General features: G+C 44.5%; 2 protein-coding genes across 2 annotated transcripts; both read right to left on the reverse strand.

Moving 5' to 3' along the window:
• Positions 1–1892: 1892 nt before the first annotated feature.
• On the reverse strand, positions 1893–5047 carry cdkn2d (cyclin-dependent kinase inhibitor 2D (p19, inhibits CDK4)). The gene is made up of 3 exons (XM_061829787.1): positions 4867–5047; positions 4537–4702; positions 1893–2703 (listed from the first exon to the last, which is right to left on the reverse strand). Exons 2-3 carry the CDS (start codon positions 4669–4671, stop codon positions 2356–2358), a joined length of 483 nt encoding a protein of 160 aa, XP_061685771.1. The 5' UTR covers positions 4672–4702; positions 4867–5047; the 3' UTR covers positions 1893–2355.
• A 348-nt stretch (positions 5048–5395) lies between these two features.
• ap1m2 (adaptor related protein complex 1 subunit mu 2) lies at positions 5396–15143 on the reverse strand. The gene is made up of 12 exons (XM_061829786.1): positions 14930–15143; positions 12961–13117; positions 11631–11698; positions 11423–11553; positions 9950–10097; positions 8571–8697; positions 8346–8488; positions 7172–7243; positions 6902–7060; positions 6074–6199; positions 5875–5950; positions 5396–5593 (listed from the first exon to the last, which is right to left on the reverse strand). Exons 1-12 carry the CDS (start codon positions 14969–14971, stop codon positions 5568–5570), a joined length of 1275 nt encoding a protein of 424 aa, XP_061685770.1. The 5' UTR covers positions 14972–15143; the 3' UTR covers positions 5396–5567.
• Between the last annotated feature and the right edge of the window lie 2859 nt (positions 15144–18002).

The following is an 18002-nucleotide window of genomic DNA, read 5'->3' on the forward strand; positions in this document are numbered from 1 at the left end:
ACTGGACACTCTAAATTGCCCCTAGGTGTGATTGCCGCCCTCGTGAGGATAAGCGGCAAAGAAAATGGATGATGAGCTGCGGAAATATGACTGGGAATGTGTGACAATCGCCGCCCTGTGTTCCTTTCTGGTCGTCAGTCGGGTTTCGCCAACGACTACAAACCAGCGGCAAGATGCCACGCGACGGGTTTCCGGGCGCGGTCGCGTTCATTTGATGGAACTCAAATTTTAAGAGCGCCGCGGAGCGAGTCCGCTGCATCGTCGGCTTTCCGCCTTCCAAAAAAAAAAACGTGCGTCGGGTTCTGTGGAGAACGCGTTGACGCAAACGGACGTGGGAATCTCGCAAAAATGAAAAAGTGCAGATTCTCGGTCATGTGTGTGTTTTTCCTTTCGGCTTGTCCACGGCGCGTCATCCCAAATTAACGCACGTATTTGTTTAGCAGAGTTTTTTTTTTTTTTTTTTTTTTTAAAAACACCTGACGCAACGCCTCAGCATTTATCCGGAGCCTATCCCAGCTTACTTCGGGTGAAAGGCACACTACGCCCCAAACTGGTCGCCGGGTCAGCCGCAGGGCAGATATGACACCATCACTGAGTGGGAATCGATCCCGCGCTGCCCGTACCAAAGGCAGGCGTTCGTACCACTACACCATCAGTGACCACTGCAGGTTCTCGGTAATACTTTAGCAAATATTTCTCAGAAGAAGGAAAAAAAAAAAAAAAAAAGACCCAACTGTGAAACTCGGGCTGGATTGTCAATCTTTTTTTTATGCTACAATATAAAGTACAATGATAAAAGTCTACATTTACTGTTCCATAACCATAACCCAACATATAGCCAATACAGTCATGTCTAACCTGCTGGCAACAAAAGAATTTGAATTTAAAAAAAAAAATACCACTGAAAATTTTATGTTGGAAAATTTAACTTTTCAATGTTAACAAATCCGCCATATAAAAAAATAAAAATTAACCTTTACAATTCAAACGCGATACGGTGATGCCTCGGTTCTCGACCTCGAGCCGTTACAGAAAACAGTTCGAGAAGTGATTTGTTCAAAAACCGAATCGACGTTTCCCATTACAATGAATGGAAAAAGAAATAATGCGTTCCAGAGCTCACGAACTTCATATTGAAATCCAACAAGATAAAATAGTGGAATCATATTGCGCATGTAAAGCAGGGTGAGTATTTTTTTACTTGGAAAGAACATGAGTAATATCACTGTAGTCTCGTGTACATAGAAGCAAATAACTGGGTGTATTCTTTTGACTTGGCTCGTAATGGAAACCAGTGCTCTGTGTTAAAAGTCCAATTTCTCTTGCATGACATGGCGCATTTTTACGTATTGCTAACCCGACTCTTCGGCATTAAACATGACACACTTCGTTCAGCAGGTCAGTGATACGCTAGCAAAGTGAAAGTTGTTCTCCTGCAATGCATAAAGCACTGATAATAATGAAATCAAACTCACTTAGCTTCCAACTTACAGCCTTGTGTTTGTTAATATTGTCCACATTGAGTTGTACGTGCGCTCTTCCGCAGGCCTTAATCCATCGTACACACTTCCTCAACTGTGTTTTAGGCTTTGCAAAATGAATCAACCTGGCGGGATATCTTTCATCAGAATTGCACGTTCCCACAAGCGCATCTGATGGCCATTTTCTTCGCAACGTTAACTTTTCCAAGCGCCCGCTACTGACAACCAGCATTGCTTGAGGGACAATATGGCGAGAGGGGCGTGTCAAGCAACGCGGCTATCTGATTGGCTATTATCGTCTGAGTAAGGTCGGAACGGTCCATTCTACGTGATTGGGGGCAAGTGAAATTGAAGTGAAACAGTCAAACAATACACAAGCGGTTTTGATTTCCAAAGTTTATTTTGTGCTTTCATATTCAAACAGCAAACCAAACTCACTTCTGTATTAAAGTATTCTTAGTATAAATAAAAATAATAGCCACTGCTATTCCAGCAATAAATAATTCAATCTAAATTAATCTAATTTCATGCCATGAAGAATGCAAGGTAACGTTCTTTTTTGCACCGGTTCAAGTTTCATAACAAAAACAAACACGACAATCAAGTCAACGGTTACATATAAACACAAAACAACGGGATGGGGAAAAAAAAAACAAACAAAAAAAAAAATCTGACTAATGTGCACTCCCAATTCATAGATAAATACATATTAGTAAATAAGGTGCCTACATTGCACTGTGCAAAACAACCCATTGAAAAGTAGCTGCCATGACCACAGAACACGTGCGTCATGTCCGAACGTCCAGCTAAGAAAAACAACAACTTTTACGTACGAATTCAAGTCACCAGGTTTGAACAGAAACGGAGACGACGACTACACGTGAGCCAACAGCAGGTGGATCATGTCGGCCCGGGGGGACGCCCGGGCCACGTCGATGGGAGTCTGGCCGCGGGCGTTGGCGTGCCACAGGTCAGAGAGCGGCGCCAGGAACTCCACGGCGTCGCGGTGGCCCTCCCGGATGGCGATGTGGATGGGCAGGGCGCCGGAGTGGTCCGCCGCGTTCACCGAGGCGCCGTGCTCCACCAGGACCTGCAGCGTGGCCACGAAGCCCGAGCGGGCCGCGTCGTGGATTGGCGCGATCCCGGACGAGTCCTGCACGTTGGGGTTGGCGCCGCTTTCCAGGAGCAGGCGGGCGACCTCGGCGTTGCCCATCATCATCACCTGCGCAACGAAACGGGCTGAGGAGTTTTTCTTCGGGACGTTTACGCGCTCGGAGGATGGCGTCGCTACACAGTCCAGCCCGCAAAGTGGAGCTTCTCAACCTGCTCGTGGTTTTTTTTTTGCAAATATTCTCACATTTTGAAATCGGGCACCACCTGCAGCAAGTTCCCGGCAAAAAAAATGAGAAATGCGCAAATGACACCGGTTTAAAAATATGTGTCAGGATTGAGCATTTAAAAAAAAAAAAGTAAGCTTAGCTGTCCAAAAGCAAAGCGTTGGCCGTCTCTCAATGCTCAACCGCAAACAATTTCGTCACATGGAGTTCATAATATCATTAAAAGATTCTGACACTGTAATTTCCGGCCTACAAGCCGCAACTTTTTTCCACACGCTTTCAACTCTGCGGTTTATGCGGTGATGCAGCTAATTTGTGCTTTTTTTTCTTATAACGGCCACAAGGTGGCACTCGAGCGAAAAAGGTAAGTGTGAGACTGGTGGAATACATGTGCCGAGGGAGTGACTTTTACCGGCTCGGCCCTGTTAGCGCTGCGCTAGCGTGTTACTGCCGTGTCTCAGTCATTTTTACCAGTATGTTTTTGTTTTTAGCGTGGCGGAGTTAGCGCTAATGCTGCGGCGCTAGCATTAAACTGTGTACTGTCTGTGTTTGTAAATATCTCGTGTTTCAAAGTGGGCACTTACGGGTTTACACGGCTGCGGCTTATGTACGTACCAAATGATATTTCCTTTACAAATGTACTGGTTGAGGCTCATAACCAGGTGCGCTCTGTAGGCCGGGAAATACGGTAATTAGAAATCTTTGCATGAAAAGGCCAAAAATCAACAGCGCGTCCGTAAATCTTCGATCCCTCAAGTGATACTACTAAAAATTGTCAGGGGGCGGGGGCTTAAACAATCTGTGCTCCCCAGACCCCTCCCCCCCAGTTTGAAAACCAGCATGTTAGGGGTACGCACGTATGCTGGTTATGTTTAATTGGCTTTAGGATTAAGGAAAAATGTCTCCCCTGTAAAGGGACCCCTGGACCCGAAAACTTATTTGAAAGCGGTCGGCTCGAGGCCATTTGATAATACCTTTGAGGAACCACCAAAAAAAAAAAAATACATCCATCCATTTTTCGTTTGTTTTTGCACATGCTAGTGTTAACATTTGACCTTAATTTCACACTTGCTTAACAGTCAAAAGATTTTGGTTAAAAAAACAAAAAAAAAAAATTCCTTTGCCACTGAAGTTAGAACCGAAATGTTAATTTTGACACTGGATTGTATCGTTTTACCTGTATGACAAAGACTAAAAAGTCGAATTAAAACATTGCCTGTATGGTTTCATTCCTAGTATTATTTTCCATGGGTAAAATCTGGTTATTTTGAGATGATTACTTCAGCGTTAGGCCTCATGCACGAAGACAGCTCTTTTGCCAGGATAAGCGATTCAGGAAAAGGATGGATGGATGGATGATGACTGCAGCAAAGCGGAGCAGTCTGCTCGACGGTTCAGAGTTCGAACCCGAGCTCCAACTTTCATGCTTGTGTGAGTGTGTACCCCTGCTGAACACATCGACATTTTCCAGAAACTGCCTCATTTTTTACACATTCAAGGACATCAGTCCCTTGTAATTAAACCTCAACGAGTCAGATAGGACGGACTGACCGAGTTTATGCAAGTTAGGATGAAAACTACGAGAAGGAAAGTACACTAAGTACATTGTTGGCGGATGGCATTAATGGAATGCGTAAAAGGAGCAAAATGGATGTGGAAAAAGTGATTTGCGGGCTCGAAACGAGATCGTTCATCCGCGCTCGCGCTCTCCGGCTCACCTGCAGCGGCGTCCTGCCAAACTCGTTGACGGCGTCCGGGTGCACGCCGCCGCCGTCCAGGATCCTCCGCACCTCGTCGCTCTTGCCCCTGCCCGCCGCTGTCGCCAAGCCTCCGGCGTCGTGCATCTGAACCATGTCGGCCCTCCTCCGCTCCGATAGCTCGCGTCTGTCCGCCGCCAGGGGGAAGGAGAGAAGTGCTCACGACCGAGGAGGACGACGAGGAACTCGGCGAACTTCATTTGCGGCGACGCGGCCCGAGCGTCCGTTAGCACGCAGAGGCTAAGGGCTAACATGAAAGGCACCGCCGACAGGGCGATTTGAAAATCCTACCTCGGTGGTTGCTTCTAAGGTCGGCGACGTCCCCCGAGCTCTCTGCGGCTATTGGCCTCAAGCGAGGTGAAAGTTTGGACGAAATTCGAAAGGGAAAACGTCGGAAATCGCTTGGGAAATGCGGCACACGGATCCGTCGCGACTGGGGCAATTTACAAACCTCAGAGAGGGCCACGCCGCGACCAATCACGGCGAGCCGAGAGGGCGGGGTCTTGACATATATGGCGAAGGGGCGGGGCCGGGGCGCCGGCGCTACACTATCACCGTGGCAACAGCAGGAGCCGGCCAATCAGAACACGTGGCGGAGAAAGCGGGCGATTCGCATACGTTAATGTTTGCGGAGGGGACGTCAGTCATTTCTATGCCATTTTCATTTTACGCGCAAAGAAAAAATGACTAACGCTGAAATAATTTCAAACTTTTGTGCTTCAGCGTTCAGAATAAAAATGCAATTAAAAAGTTCAACAATCACGATAAGAGGCATCGAATAGCTCACGTGATCAGTCACACGATTCAAGGGAAACTGCTATCATTCGAATAAATGTGCTTTATTAGTTTTTACAAACTCTGAACATTCACAATAATAAAAAGCCACTTTCCAAAAAAATATTTCAACAATTAAAATGGTTCGTGTGAAATTGAAAAGGCACTCTCTCACTTGATGACTTCGCTGGATTAATTGCGATCTTCTTCGTCAGGGCTTACATATTGGTCCGTAGCTGGTAATCTAAAAAGAGAGAGAAAAAAAAAAGATCATTATTCTGAATTTAAAGGTATCCAAAAATGATGTGATTTTCAAATACTGCAAATGTAGACTATGATTACATATAAGACATACAGAGAGCCAACGTTTTTGTTCGACGCTCTGACCTCGTATCATGCTTAAAAATAATATGTAACATTTTATTGTGCATGTGAATCTAATACAAAGGCCAGTGAGAACTAAAACATAGCACACTGCACACGTTGAAAGATTAACTGTGGCAATAATCAATCCAAGTCGATTACCTCCACTTTGCGTAATGTAGCGGACCCACGGCAGCGCTTGATAACCGCTTTTTTCTATGATCTTCATGTATCGCACCTGTTAAAAAAAGATGTTTGGAGGTCAAAATGGTTCCCCAGGAGATGCACTACTTCACACCCAAGGCAGTTTGTAGGATTTCAACCATATCAGTAAGCACAGCACATCCGCGCACGTGCATACCTGTATTCCCGACACGGTGAAGTACGGGATTTCAAATTTGACCGTGATGGGGGGTTTGCCCTCGAGCTCGTCATTCTCCACACTGGGCAGCCCGAAGTGAGCCCTCATTAGAAACTCTTTGCCCCCCTACACGGATGAACACACATGTTCAAGTCACTCACATTTGAAAAATGTACGGGTGTGGTCAGTCATGACCTCAGATATAAAGTTGCGGGTGTTTACTCTGTTTATAATTATGAGTGTACCCCTTTAAGAGCGGAGGGGGGGGGCGGTGTCAGGTAAACTAGGAAGTAGGGAAAAAAAAGGCGTCAGGCTGTGATTCACTCCACTGGATCGTTTTTCATGTGCGAAAAGTGCCCAGTGGCGCAAGAGTACACAAAATAAGCAACATCTTTCAATAACTATGTATTTCTAATCGTAACAAATTTTACACGTGTGATTTTTTTTTTTTTGTGCTCGACTATGCAGATTTGAGAGTGCGATGGCGCACGGGTGCGTACGCGCCTGTCAAATCACAGTGACTTCATTTTGTTGAAGAATCAAAAATATAGCGTCACTGTCAGGAGGAATCGCATATCAAAATTTAGTCGATTTCATATTTTTTGTTCCAGATGGATACTATTCGGCCGTCCCCTCACGGTTCTTTTTTTTTTTTTTATACAAATGATTGCACAATGTGTTGAAAATGGTTTATTGCCTTTGATGTTGCTACGTTAATGACGACAACTTTTTCCTCAAAAGTGGTGATTTGGCGCACACGGAGATTCCGAATCATGCCGAAAAAACACAAGGACGCACCACAAAGCCAAGTCAAAGCGCTTTCCTTACCGGGAAAGATTTGATGGTCCACACCACCAGGTTCTTCTCCGGCACATATTTAGCGTGGCCCGTGCTGGTTTTGAACTTTGGCGAGTCGGCGTCACTGGGGACGGGAACCCTCACCTCCACGTTGTTTGCCACAGATTGTTTTTTAAACTGGCCCTTTGCCTAAAGTAGGACAAAATAATAACGTAGGACAGCAAAAAAAAATTAAAACATTTCATTGCAATTGAAAATTTCATTTCACGTTTGCCATCGAAGGTGTTCCGGCCTCTGTACCTTCACCATGATTTCCACTCTGCTGTGAGAGAACTTCTCGATGATCGATTCAATCCAGATCAGCGGTTTCACCTTGGACAGATGACAAGTTTACATGTCGAGCTTCAAAAAAACCTCGTCAAAAATAACCAACGTTGACTTGCTTTAAACTGTTTGACGCTCACACTAAAACTAAAACGAGATAATTGTTTGTTCTTTATTGAAGCAAAATACACAACATCTTACGAATGTTCGCTAGCTTTATGCTAACACAAAAGGGAAACGCCACAGACGGGCTACCGAATAGTGTCGATGTGACTTCGGAATAACGAGTGTTTGAACATAAAAGCAACATAAATAGCGAGATGATATCGTACCAACGGTCATATATGAAAATAGTTTTACCTCTGCAGCTACTAACGTGTGTTATCTTCATAAATGGAGATAAGGCATATTTCCCTGAGGCGCTCTACACTTTTGACGATTTAATTGACTTTGTATGCTCGTTAAAATGTTAATATGTTTCTTTAAAATGTCTTTACGATGAATCAAATCACAAAAGCGTTGCTTTTTAAACTATTTTTATTTTGACTTCCCGTTTCCTGAATGGAAATTAGCATCGTGCTTAATTGGACATATTTACGGAAAGGTTTTGCACACTCATAATTATTCACTTTCCCATTCAAATATCAATCCATCCATCCATTTTCCTTTGCCGCTTATCCTCACGAGGGTCGTGGGGAGTGCTGGACCCCATCCCAGCTGTCACCGGGCAGGAGGCGGGCTACACCCTCAACTGGTCGCCAGCCAATCGCAGGGCACATAGAGACAAACAGCCGCACTCACGATCACACCTCGGGTCAATTTAGAGTGTCCAATTAATGTTGCATGTTTTTGGGATGTGGGAGGAAAGCGGAGTGCCCACCCGGAGAAAACCCACACAGGCACGGGGAGAACACGCAAACTACACACTGGTGGGTCCGGGATCGAACCCGGGACCTCAGAACTGTGAGGCCAACGCTTTACGAGCAGCTGGTAAAGCGTTGCACATTTAAATATCGCATAAATAAAAATGAAATATATTCTATTTCTAGACTATCTCGATCTCCTGCTGCCATTTTATCTAAATCTGACCCAATAGAGAATGGAGAATAGACCATACTGTGCATGTGTGAGCTCACAAAAGTGGACTAACATGAGTATTGATGCGGTAGGACATAAGCTCCGATTCCCCGTCCGGAGGAATGAAGGAGATGGTGCGGTTGTTCTCGAAGCGGGACAGACGTACGCACTGGTGGAACTTGACGTCTTCCATCACCACCGTCTTGCCCTTGTCGCCTGAACGCAGCGCAAAAGTGTCGAAAAAAAAAAAAAAAAAAAAAAGGCAGCAGAACGGATTGACCAACAAAGTTCCACGCACGTCCGGTAAGAGAGAAGAGCACTCGGTCGTTGAGGCCGAGACGCAGTTCCGGCATCCCCGACAGCATGGTCTTCAGTTTGATGCTGCCCACGATGTCGCTGCTCATCACGCTGCCGTTCGCATTCACCTGAAAAAAGACAACAACAACAACAACAACAAAAAAAGACGTTTGGGTGGAAAAAAATGTGCAAGAATCCCACGAAATGTTCGCCTACTAGTTAAAACAAGACTCTTTCAAATCTACCCGTCGAAACGTTTCAGTGGTATAGATTCGAGCCTTTCCCATCCCATCCCGTTTTCCAAGCCGCTTATCCTCACCTTTGTCAAGCATTATTTTCAATCATAACGTATTGACACAAATACAGGCCCAAATCATCCATCCATCCGTTATCTGACACGGACATGCGAACTCCAAACAGGCGGGGCCGGGATTCGAACCCCGGGTCCTCACGACTGTGAGGCGGACGCTCGAACCAGTCGCGCCGCCAGGTGGAAATCGTTAAATTAGAATAAAGGGGAAAGATCATTTCAGTAGTTCTATTCAAAAATTGAAACTCATTAAACTGGTTCAACGTATGGGCAAATTAATTTTTCAGAATGCCAATTCTGAACGGATTGCTACACGTAAAATCAATCCGATTGTTTCTTATTTAAATTTGTCATTACTCCATCCGTCCATCTTTGCCGCTTGTCCTCACAAGGGTCGCAGGGAGTGCTGGAGCCTATCCCAGCTGTCAACCGGGCAGGAAACGGGGCACACCCTGAACTGGTTGCCAGCCAATTGCATCACACTCACAATCACACCTAGGGGCAATTTAGAGTGTCCAATTAATGTTGCATGTTTTTTGGGGAATGGGGGAGGAAACTGGAGTGCCCGGAGAAAACCCACACAGGCGGGGCCGGGATTGAACTGAGGTCCTAAGAACTGTAAGGCCAACGCTCTACCACTGTGCCGCCTCCCTGTGAAACATTTCATCTGAAAAAAAAATTCACCGATTTGCATTTTTGTGCTCTTACGGCAATCCCCAAAGTTGACGGCCAACAGGAAGGCAGTAATTGTGAAAGAAATATTGTTGAAGTGATACATGATCTTCATATGCTGGAGGAGGTGCTGAGTTTAGCCTGGGTTGATATTTGTCATTATGGAGAGTTTCATCCGCGTTTGAATGTCTACCGCCGATTTATTGTGAAATCCAGAACACCGAAGCTTAGAAATGTGAGGCAACCGCTGCTGCCCCAAGAAAAACAGGACCAGGACACCCTCGGAAAAAAGATTTTCCTTGCTAAATTCAAGGTAAGGAAAACTGTGAATGAGTTCCTCAACCTTGACTTCAGATGCCAGATTTGTAAAAATTCTGCTCCGAGAAGCAGAAACTCACCAACACATTGACGGACTCGATGACGTCGATGAAGACTTCATTCTTCTTGTATTTGATGCCCTCGGACCGCCAGGAAACGGCGTTGGTGACCGTGGTCGGCACCTTGGACTTTGCCACCTCCAGTTTGGCTCCCTCCTGCGTGATGTACCTGCACAAAAAGAGGATTCAAGCTGTCCAACGCTAAGCCAACATAAAACAAAGCGTATAAGATCGTGTTTTTTTTTTTTTTTTTTTTTTCAAACATAGATTTGCCTATCATCCTGGTAGCTTTATGCTAACACTAAATAGCATCCATGTTGCGGTGGATAAGCCTTTAAGCAATAAACAGAACTCAAAGACAGACCGTATATAAGAGTACCCAGCCATATATTCTTCACGCGCTATGAAGAACAACTAATATTAGCGCTGTACCGATGAGCTGACAGCAGTCTAATTGAACAGGTTTCCCGTCTGCCCCAGGTGGCCGAGACAAGCGCGAGGGAAGTGGCGGCACAACGGCCATTCATCCACTTGGCTTCATGGAGAATTCGCGGAAAACGAGACAGCTGACTGGATGACTTATTGACACAAATGATATATAAAACGTTGTACATCTTGGATGAAGCTTAAAGACGGACTATTGTGGAATGCAGAAGGAGGTTGCACATAGACGGGATTGACGCAGTGTGACAAAAAAATTGAAATTATTTTACCGTAATTCCCGGCCTTCCAGAGCGCACCTGATTATAAGCTTCACCCAGTACATTTGTAAAGGAAATACCATTTGGTACATACATAGGCCACAGCTGTGTAAAATCGCAAGTGCCCACAAGGAAAGACGGTACACAGAGAGTTTAACACTAGCGCCGCCGCATCTGGCAAATGTCCGAAAAAGTATTTATTTTCAGTGACACGTCATCTATGCATGCACATACCCACTACTGGCCGTTTTGGAGCCGTCGCGTTAACGCTAACGCAGAGCTAATGCTAACGCTGGTGCCGCACTAACACTAGCGACGCACTAACAAGGCCGGTTTTAAAAAAAATACTGGTAAAAATCCCTGAGACACGGCAGTAACACGCTAGCGCAGCGCTAACAGGGTCGGACTGGTCAAAGTCACTTCCTCGGCACATATATTCCACTGTCTCGGTCTTGAGTGCCCCCTTGCAGCCGTTACAAAAAAAATGCACAAATTAGCCGCATCACCGCATAAACCGCAGGGTTGAAAGCGTGTAAAAAAAAAAAGTCGCGGCTCGTAGGCCGGAAATTACGGTACTTTTCAATGATATTTACTCCCACCATCATGTATGTTTTTATGAAGTACAATATTATGGAGTGATGTTTTTCCCTGATGATGAAGCACATTACAAAAATTTTGGGGGCTGGAACAGATTAACAGTATTTCCATGAGTTTCACCGGGAGACGCCGACAAGCGGAAACCCGAAACGAATGAAAGTTGTATCCCAAGGCGCCTCGTAAGGCCGAGCCTCACTCCTGAAGGATCTTGCTGTCGGTGGTCTGAGGGAATCCAAAGTCCATCAGCTCGTCCAGGAGTTCGTAGACGACCACGAAGTTGTCCTGAATGCTCTCCTCCTCCAGCTCCTTAAAATACTCCGTAAACACCTGCAGTAAGCGCAAACTAACTAAGCCGGGAGGTACGTCACGGACGGACGCAGAAAATAACGAGGTGGCGCGCTCACCTCGACGAGTTTGTAGAGGAAGGAGTACACGAGGGAGGCGTTCGAGTTCTTGTTGGTCGTGGCCACCACTGCGGGAACGTCGTGTTAAGGAGCTTTGACACAGTACTAGCTACCGAGCAAGTACACAAATACGTAGTGCAGGCTTCAGAATACAGAATACAATAAAATTCAGCATTGTAAAAAGTACCGCATCTTCTCACGAAGTCGAGGAGTTGAATTCCTCTACGACACAGAGAGCGGAAGATCCAGGAGAAAGGACACCCTACAAGCCGCGACTTTTTCACAGCCGCTGCGTTAGTGTTAGCACCACCGCGCTGGCGTTTGCACCGCTGCGTTAGCGCCGCCGTGTTCGCATTAGCACCACCGCGTTAGCGTTAACAGAGCCGTGTTAGCATTAGCGCCTCCACATTAGCATTAGCATTGCCGCGTAAGCGTTAGCGCGCCCGCGCTAGTCTTAAACTCTTTCTGTGTACCGAGGCTTATCGCCAGGTGCGCTCTGTAGGCCGGGAATAACAGTACATTTTATAATAATGCATAATCCTTTACAGCATTTTCCTCATCAATAAATACATTTAACGCAAATTATAGAATTAATAACGTGTTCTTTTTTTCAAAAAAATAATTTCAGCCATCAAGCACTAAAGACTACATCTTAATTGCGTAATACGTACAATTTCTTTGTTGGTGCGTCCGATGTTTTTGTTTTGTTTGTTTTACATCACAAAAAACTTTTTGTGTCTATGTTGAAATATTAAAATTCGACCAAAAACTTCATCTTTACAGATGTCACATGGGCAGTGTAAGGTTGTGTATTAAGACTGCAATACACAGAAGTATCAGTCATAGTAAAATGTTTTTGCAGTCTCTTACTGGACCCACCAGTTATTATTATTTATTATTTTCTTTATTATTATTTATTTATGTTTTATTATTTTTTTCCAAAATAGGGAAAAAATGCATATTTTAAGCATATTTCTTATTAATATGTACAGGAGCAGATCTAAAAAAAGAATATTACTGAAATGTGAATTCACTGTTTTCCAGTGGTTGAAGTCAAAATGTGAAATATTAAAAAGATTGACAATACAGAATTAACTTTTTTTTATATATATATATATAATCATTTTTGTATGTTGCTATCCTACAAATAACTAAAAAAAAAAATGACCATCTCAGGATATTAAATTACAGAAGCAACATGATTTGTACTGTAGAAATGAGGTCAAATGTAGCCTTTGAAATGAATTTTTTCTCCGTACCTTTTGTGACTTCGTATCATCGTGAATTGTGGATTTGACGCATCCCTCTCGAGAGCAAACGTGAAGGATACAGTAGAGGTTGCTGTGTTTGATCCACATGAAGTGAACGTTGCCGTGCGCCATCACGGGACACGTCAGGCCCTCGTCGTCGTGTTGCATGAGCAGAGGCATGAAACGCTCAATTTCCGCCATGTCGACGTCGCCCTTGTAGTTGCGACATATCAACACCTGAGCGTGGACGCGGAACAAAATGCACCATGAGCGGATTGGACACTTTAGGATTTGAGAGCCGAATACGAATCTGGCGTGCGTGTTTCCGAGCTTTCCGAGGAGGACGGCGTGGCGAAATCGCCGATCGGCGCCATTCCGAAACACGGGGATGCCCTCAAAGCGAGTCATGTCGCTAAAGGGGCCACAGATCTTGGAGGAAGTCCGAAAGTTGCTTCTTATTTTCGTCAACGAGCAGCAGTTAGCTGACGAGGCTGAAGGCAGGAAGGATGTCTCAAGTGCCGATATAAAAGCTCTCTGCGCTAAATGGAACCACATCCATAATTTTGTGCCCTAACAAAGCAGAATGTTGCAAAATTTCAATGAAGTTGTCATGAGCCACAGTCTACAGATTCTTAGATTCTTTCTTTGTTCAAAAGGGGCGAGTCACCCCCACCGAAGACATTTCAAACAGTTGTTTTGCATTGCTTTTTTCTTTTGTTCCATGAACCCAACCTCTAGTTGCAAGTTAAAATTTTTTTTGTGCGCGTTACATACTTTCTGTGCAAATAAAAAACGTCTTTTTATTCACCCTCATTATTGCTTGTTTAAAGTTATTCTGTACTTTTGTCAATTAAAATAAAAAAAGGTTTACAAGGCTGGGTGGGGGACGAGTCGCTACAGATACGGCAATGCGCTCCCAGCCTAGCATACTCTACTACTAAAGCAAAAAATAAATATATTTCTCAAAGGATTTGATTATATAAAAGTATTTAAACTACACTATTTCTATTATGCAGTTTATTATCAGGAAAAGCTAAAAAAAAAAATGCTTTATTTAGGCTTTAGGTTACGTACTTTCTGTGCAAATAAAAAACATTTTGTTTTTTTTCCTCCTCATCATTGCTTGTTTAAAGTTATTCTGCACTTTTGTTAATAAAAAAAAAAAAAAAGTTTGCAAGGCTGGGGGTCGAGTTACTACAGATACAGCAATGCGCTCCCAGCCTAGCGTACTCTACTACTAAAGCATACATTTTAAACAAAAAAAAAATGAATATATTTCTTAATTATATAAAGTATTTAAACTATACATGCAACTATACTATGCAGTTTTTTTTATCAGGAAAACCTTTAAAAAATATATTTTTAGGCTTAGAACGCATTATTTCATTTTTCCATTCATTGTAATGTGAAAACGCGCTTCGGTTTTCGAACGTTTCGGTTTTCAACCGACCTTCCGGAACGGATTGTGGTCGAGAACCGAGGCACCACTGTATTACAATTCAAGTCAAAACCGAAATTACATTTGATATGACATCATGTTTTGAATATTTTTTAAATGAAAGTGGCATTTTGTTGTAAATATTACTGGATTGACCAACCTCCATAAATGGGCCTTTGACTCGTTAAAAATAATCTTAGTGGCCTTGAAGATTTGTATTTGAATACCACTGCAATATACAAGTACTGTAAATAAAATTGAGCAAGGGCCCTTTAAAAAAGGCTGGGGGTACAAGGCCTGCCAAGTTATATTTAATCAGATTTAAGAGCGAGTGTGATTAACATTTGACAACAGATTTTCAGTATTTCCTGCAGGCATTCTCTACAGACACCCATTTCCCAACCAGGAAGTATTGAAATAGTGCTAAATGAGAACCTGCGAGCTCTTTATTAATTTTTAACAGCGTCATTAATGTTTAACGCTTCAAGCGACATTTTCAGCCTGAAACTTGACATGACAACCGAGATCTGTTTGGTCAGGCTGGCCAAAAAGCGGTCGTTTGTCGCTGTTGAGTCACAACAACAAGAGCGATATCAATGAGTTCATCTCACCTTCCCCTTCAGGTCCAACACAAACACGGCCGAGAGAGACATTGTGGACGAGCACAGGACCAAAAGCAGTCGTCGAGCCTTTCGAATCGCTTATTTAACCTGTTTTAAACCTGTAAAAACGTCCACATCGAAGCAATTCATCAAAACCGCTCGTGTGTTCCACCGCGTTGCCTCCCCTGAAGGCGTCGTGACGTCATCGTCGCCAGGTGAAACTTTGACCAGGCTCACCTGGCGCCAGGACGAGGCGCACCTCTCAAGACGGCCACGCGGGGGCGCCGCTTGCACACTCATTGCGGGAATGACGTTCAGTCAACGGACAAAAACTCATTTGCGCGTCTGCCAAAGTTTTTCCTTTTGCACAACCCTCCTCCAAAAAATTCATTGTATTTTTGACTCGCAATGTGCTTTTTTTTTTTCTTTGCGATTTTGATGGTTAGAAATGCGAAAATAAAATGAATTATTTTTTTCCCCGTGAGTTGCAGACCTTCTGGGACGCCACATTTTCGCACCTAAAAAAGAAAAAAACCTAAAAAATCGCACACTGTTGATCAGAGATGGCGGAAATGTGTGTTTGAGTGTTTGCTCAGATGGAGAGTGGCCTTTTCCCACTATCTCACTCCTTGTGTCCACAAGGGTTTGGCCATACCTCATCTGACTCATAAATTACACAATGGACGAGCTCAAAAGAACACGAGCGAAATTAGGACAATTTTTTTTTTCGATTTTAAGAATAATATTACCAATCCCTCTGTTGTCATTTCATATGTAAATGTGGATTAAGAGCGCTGGCAAATAAACTCTGCATCAAATCAGCAATTTTTTACTAAAACTCATCATATGATTAAATATATATTTTTAAAAGAATACACAGGACAACCAAAATGTAACAGATTTTAGGGCAAGAATCCAAAGATTTGACTTTTGTTTTTCTAAAATGAAACTACAGTTGGATATTTTATTTGATTAAGTTGGAAAATGTGGTGCCTTCAAATCTGAAGATACGCTTCTTGCACCTTTTTAATAATATTAATAATTCAGAAAAGCCACATCATGCCACGTCTTTGATTTGACGGGCTGGAAAAACACAAGAACAGGGGGAGGGGAAAAAAAGACAACAGGAATGTATTCCGAGAGCAAACAGAAAAGGCGCGCAGGAGAAGAAAAGGCAAAGTGGATGTTGATGCAGTCAAAGGATGCCATTGTTGAAAGTAGTCTGGGTGGGACGAGGACGACTAGTTTGCCGCATCATTGTGAAACCGACACGAGCGACACTTCCTTATGCGCCGGTGGTGGTTCTCATCAGTTTTTATTCATGAAATGCATATTTCACATTATTGGAAGCCACTGCGACATTATGCACAGTTTGAACCTGAACACTACACTTCGGTAGATTATCCATCCATCCATCCATCCATCCATTTTCTTTGCCACTTATCCTCACGAGGGTCGTGGGGAGTGCGGGAGCCTATGCCAGCTATCAACGGGCAGGAGGCGGGGTACATCCTGAACTGGTTGCCAACCAATCGCAAGGCACATAGAGACAAAAAATAATCACACTCACAATCACACCTTGGGGCTATTTAGAGGGTCCTAATAATGTTGCAAGTTTTTAGGATGTGGGAGTAAATCCGAGTGCCCGGAGAAAAGCCACGCAGCCACGGGGAGAACATGCAAATTTCACACAGGCCGGGCCAGAATCGAACCAGGGTCCTCAGAACTGAGAGTCCAGCGCTTTACCACCTGGTTCCTAAAAATGAAATGTAAATTCACTGTTCTGAAAAAGTTAAATACAACTGAACTGTACGGCGTCGCACTTAAAGGAGCCACACTTTTCTCTATTTCTGATAAATTTCCAGACCACCTCCCACCGATAAGATTACATCGTCCTTTCATGCTATAGCAGCCCATAATAAGCGACATATTTTATCTTGATCATTTGGCATGCAGAACAGAACAGTTTGTGCCATTGTGAGGAAACCGACAGGGCGCAACCCCCCCCCCCCCCACACACCCCCCCCCACCCGGTTTCGGACACTCCCCGCTAGCGCCGACGACGCGGTGGCGTGAGATGCGGCTCCTCCCTCCGACTCCGACGGCTGACCAATGGGGAGGCGGCGACGGCATGAGGTGAGCGAGGATGAGGGCGGGTGGAGCAGGTGAAGCCAGCGGGGAATCCGCCCGTCGTCTCACGGGAAAAGCGTCGCGGCCTCACGGGGTCGGCTCAAAACGCACACATTTTGCATCGTGCAAAAAAATTTGACAGCGCAATAAAAGTATGCAACGGCGCTGTGCAAATAAATGGGATTAATAATTCAAAAAGAAAAAAAAAAAAAAAAAAAAAGCATGTCGATGAAAACTGTTGGAGTAACAATTGGTTGTGGAATGTGGTTGCCAGTTCCGGACCGGCGACATAGCGCGCATGCATGAGGCAATCGTAACTCGTAGAAAGTGCAAAGCGCGTCTCCTCGACCCGGCGTTCCCTCGCTCTCTGACCTTTGACACCTGACCTCCGCCGTGCCACACGTGTCTCCTCCTTCGCATTCAAGAACAGAGACAAACACACGCGCACAGATCTTCCGACTCGGATTTGTCCAAAGCAAACACGGTGAAGCAACCTTAACCCCGACGAGAGAAGTCAAGTCAGCCCAAAAGATTCTTTTATCAGGCTCACGATCGAGAATTTCGCGTCACTCGCTTTAAAAATCATGCGCAGGACATTGAGTGTATGATATACATAAATTTTCATGACTGACTCTCATTTGCTGACCTGCAAGACAACGCTCGCCGTTATGATTCCCTCTTTTGCCCGGTCACGCGTCGCATTCCTCAAAACGGGAGCGGCGCCGGCCACTCGCTCGGTTTCGGGCCGGCCCGAGAAGTTCTTTCAACGCTCCCTTTGCCGATGCAGTAACGGAGCTTGTGCACCTTCGTCATAAAATCACGTGACTTTTGTTTACGTCGCCATATTGCCTGTCTGACAAAGCATTCTTCAGTGCTAAGTCGGTTGGAGACGACGCGAAAATATGACTTATAGCACGACGCCCAGAGTCTCGTCCGATACTGGCGGACATTT

The sequence above is a fragment of the Syngnathoides biaculeatus genome, chromosome 9 (genome assembly GCF_019802595.1).
Source record: "Syngnathoides biaculeatus isolate LvHL_M chromosome 9, ASM1980259v1, whole genome shotgun sequence".
Classification (NCBI taxonomy): Eukaryota; Metazoa; Chordata; class Actinopteri; order Syngnathiformes; family Syngnathidae; genus Syngnathoides; species Syngnathoides biaculeatus.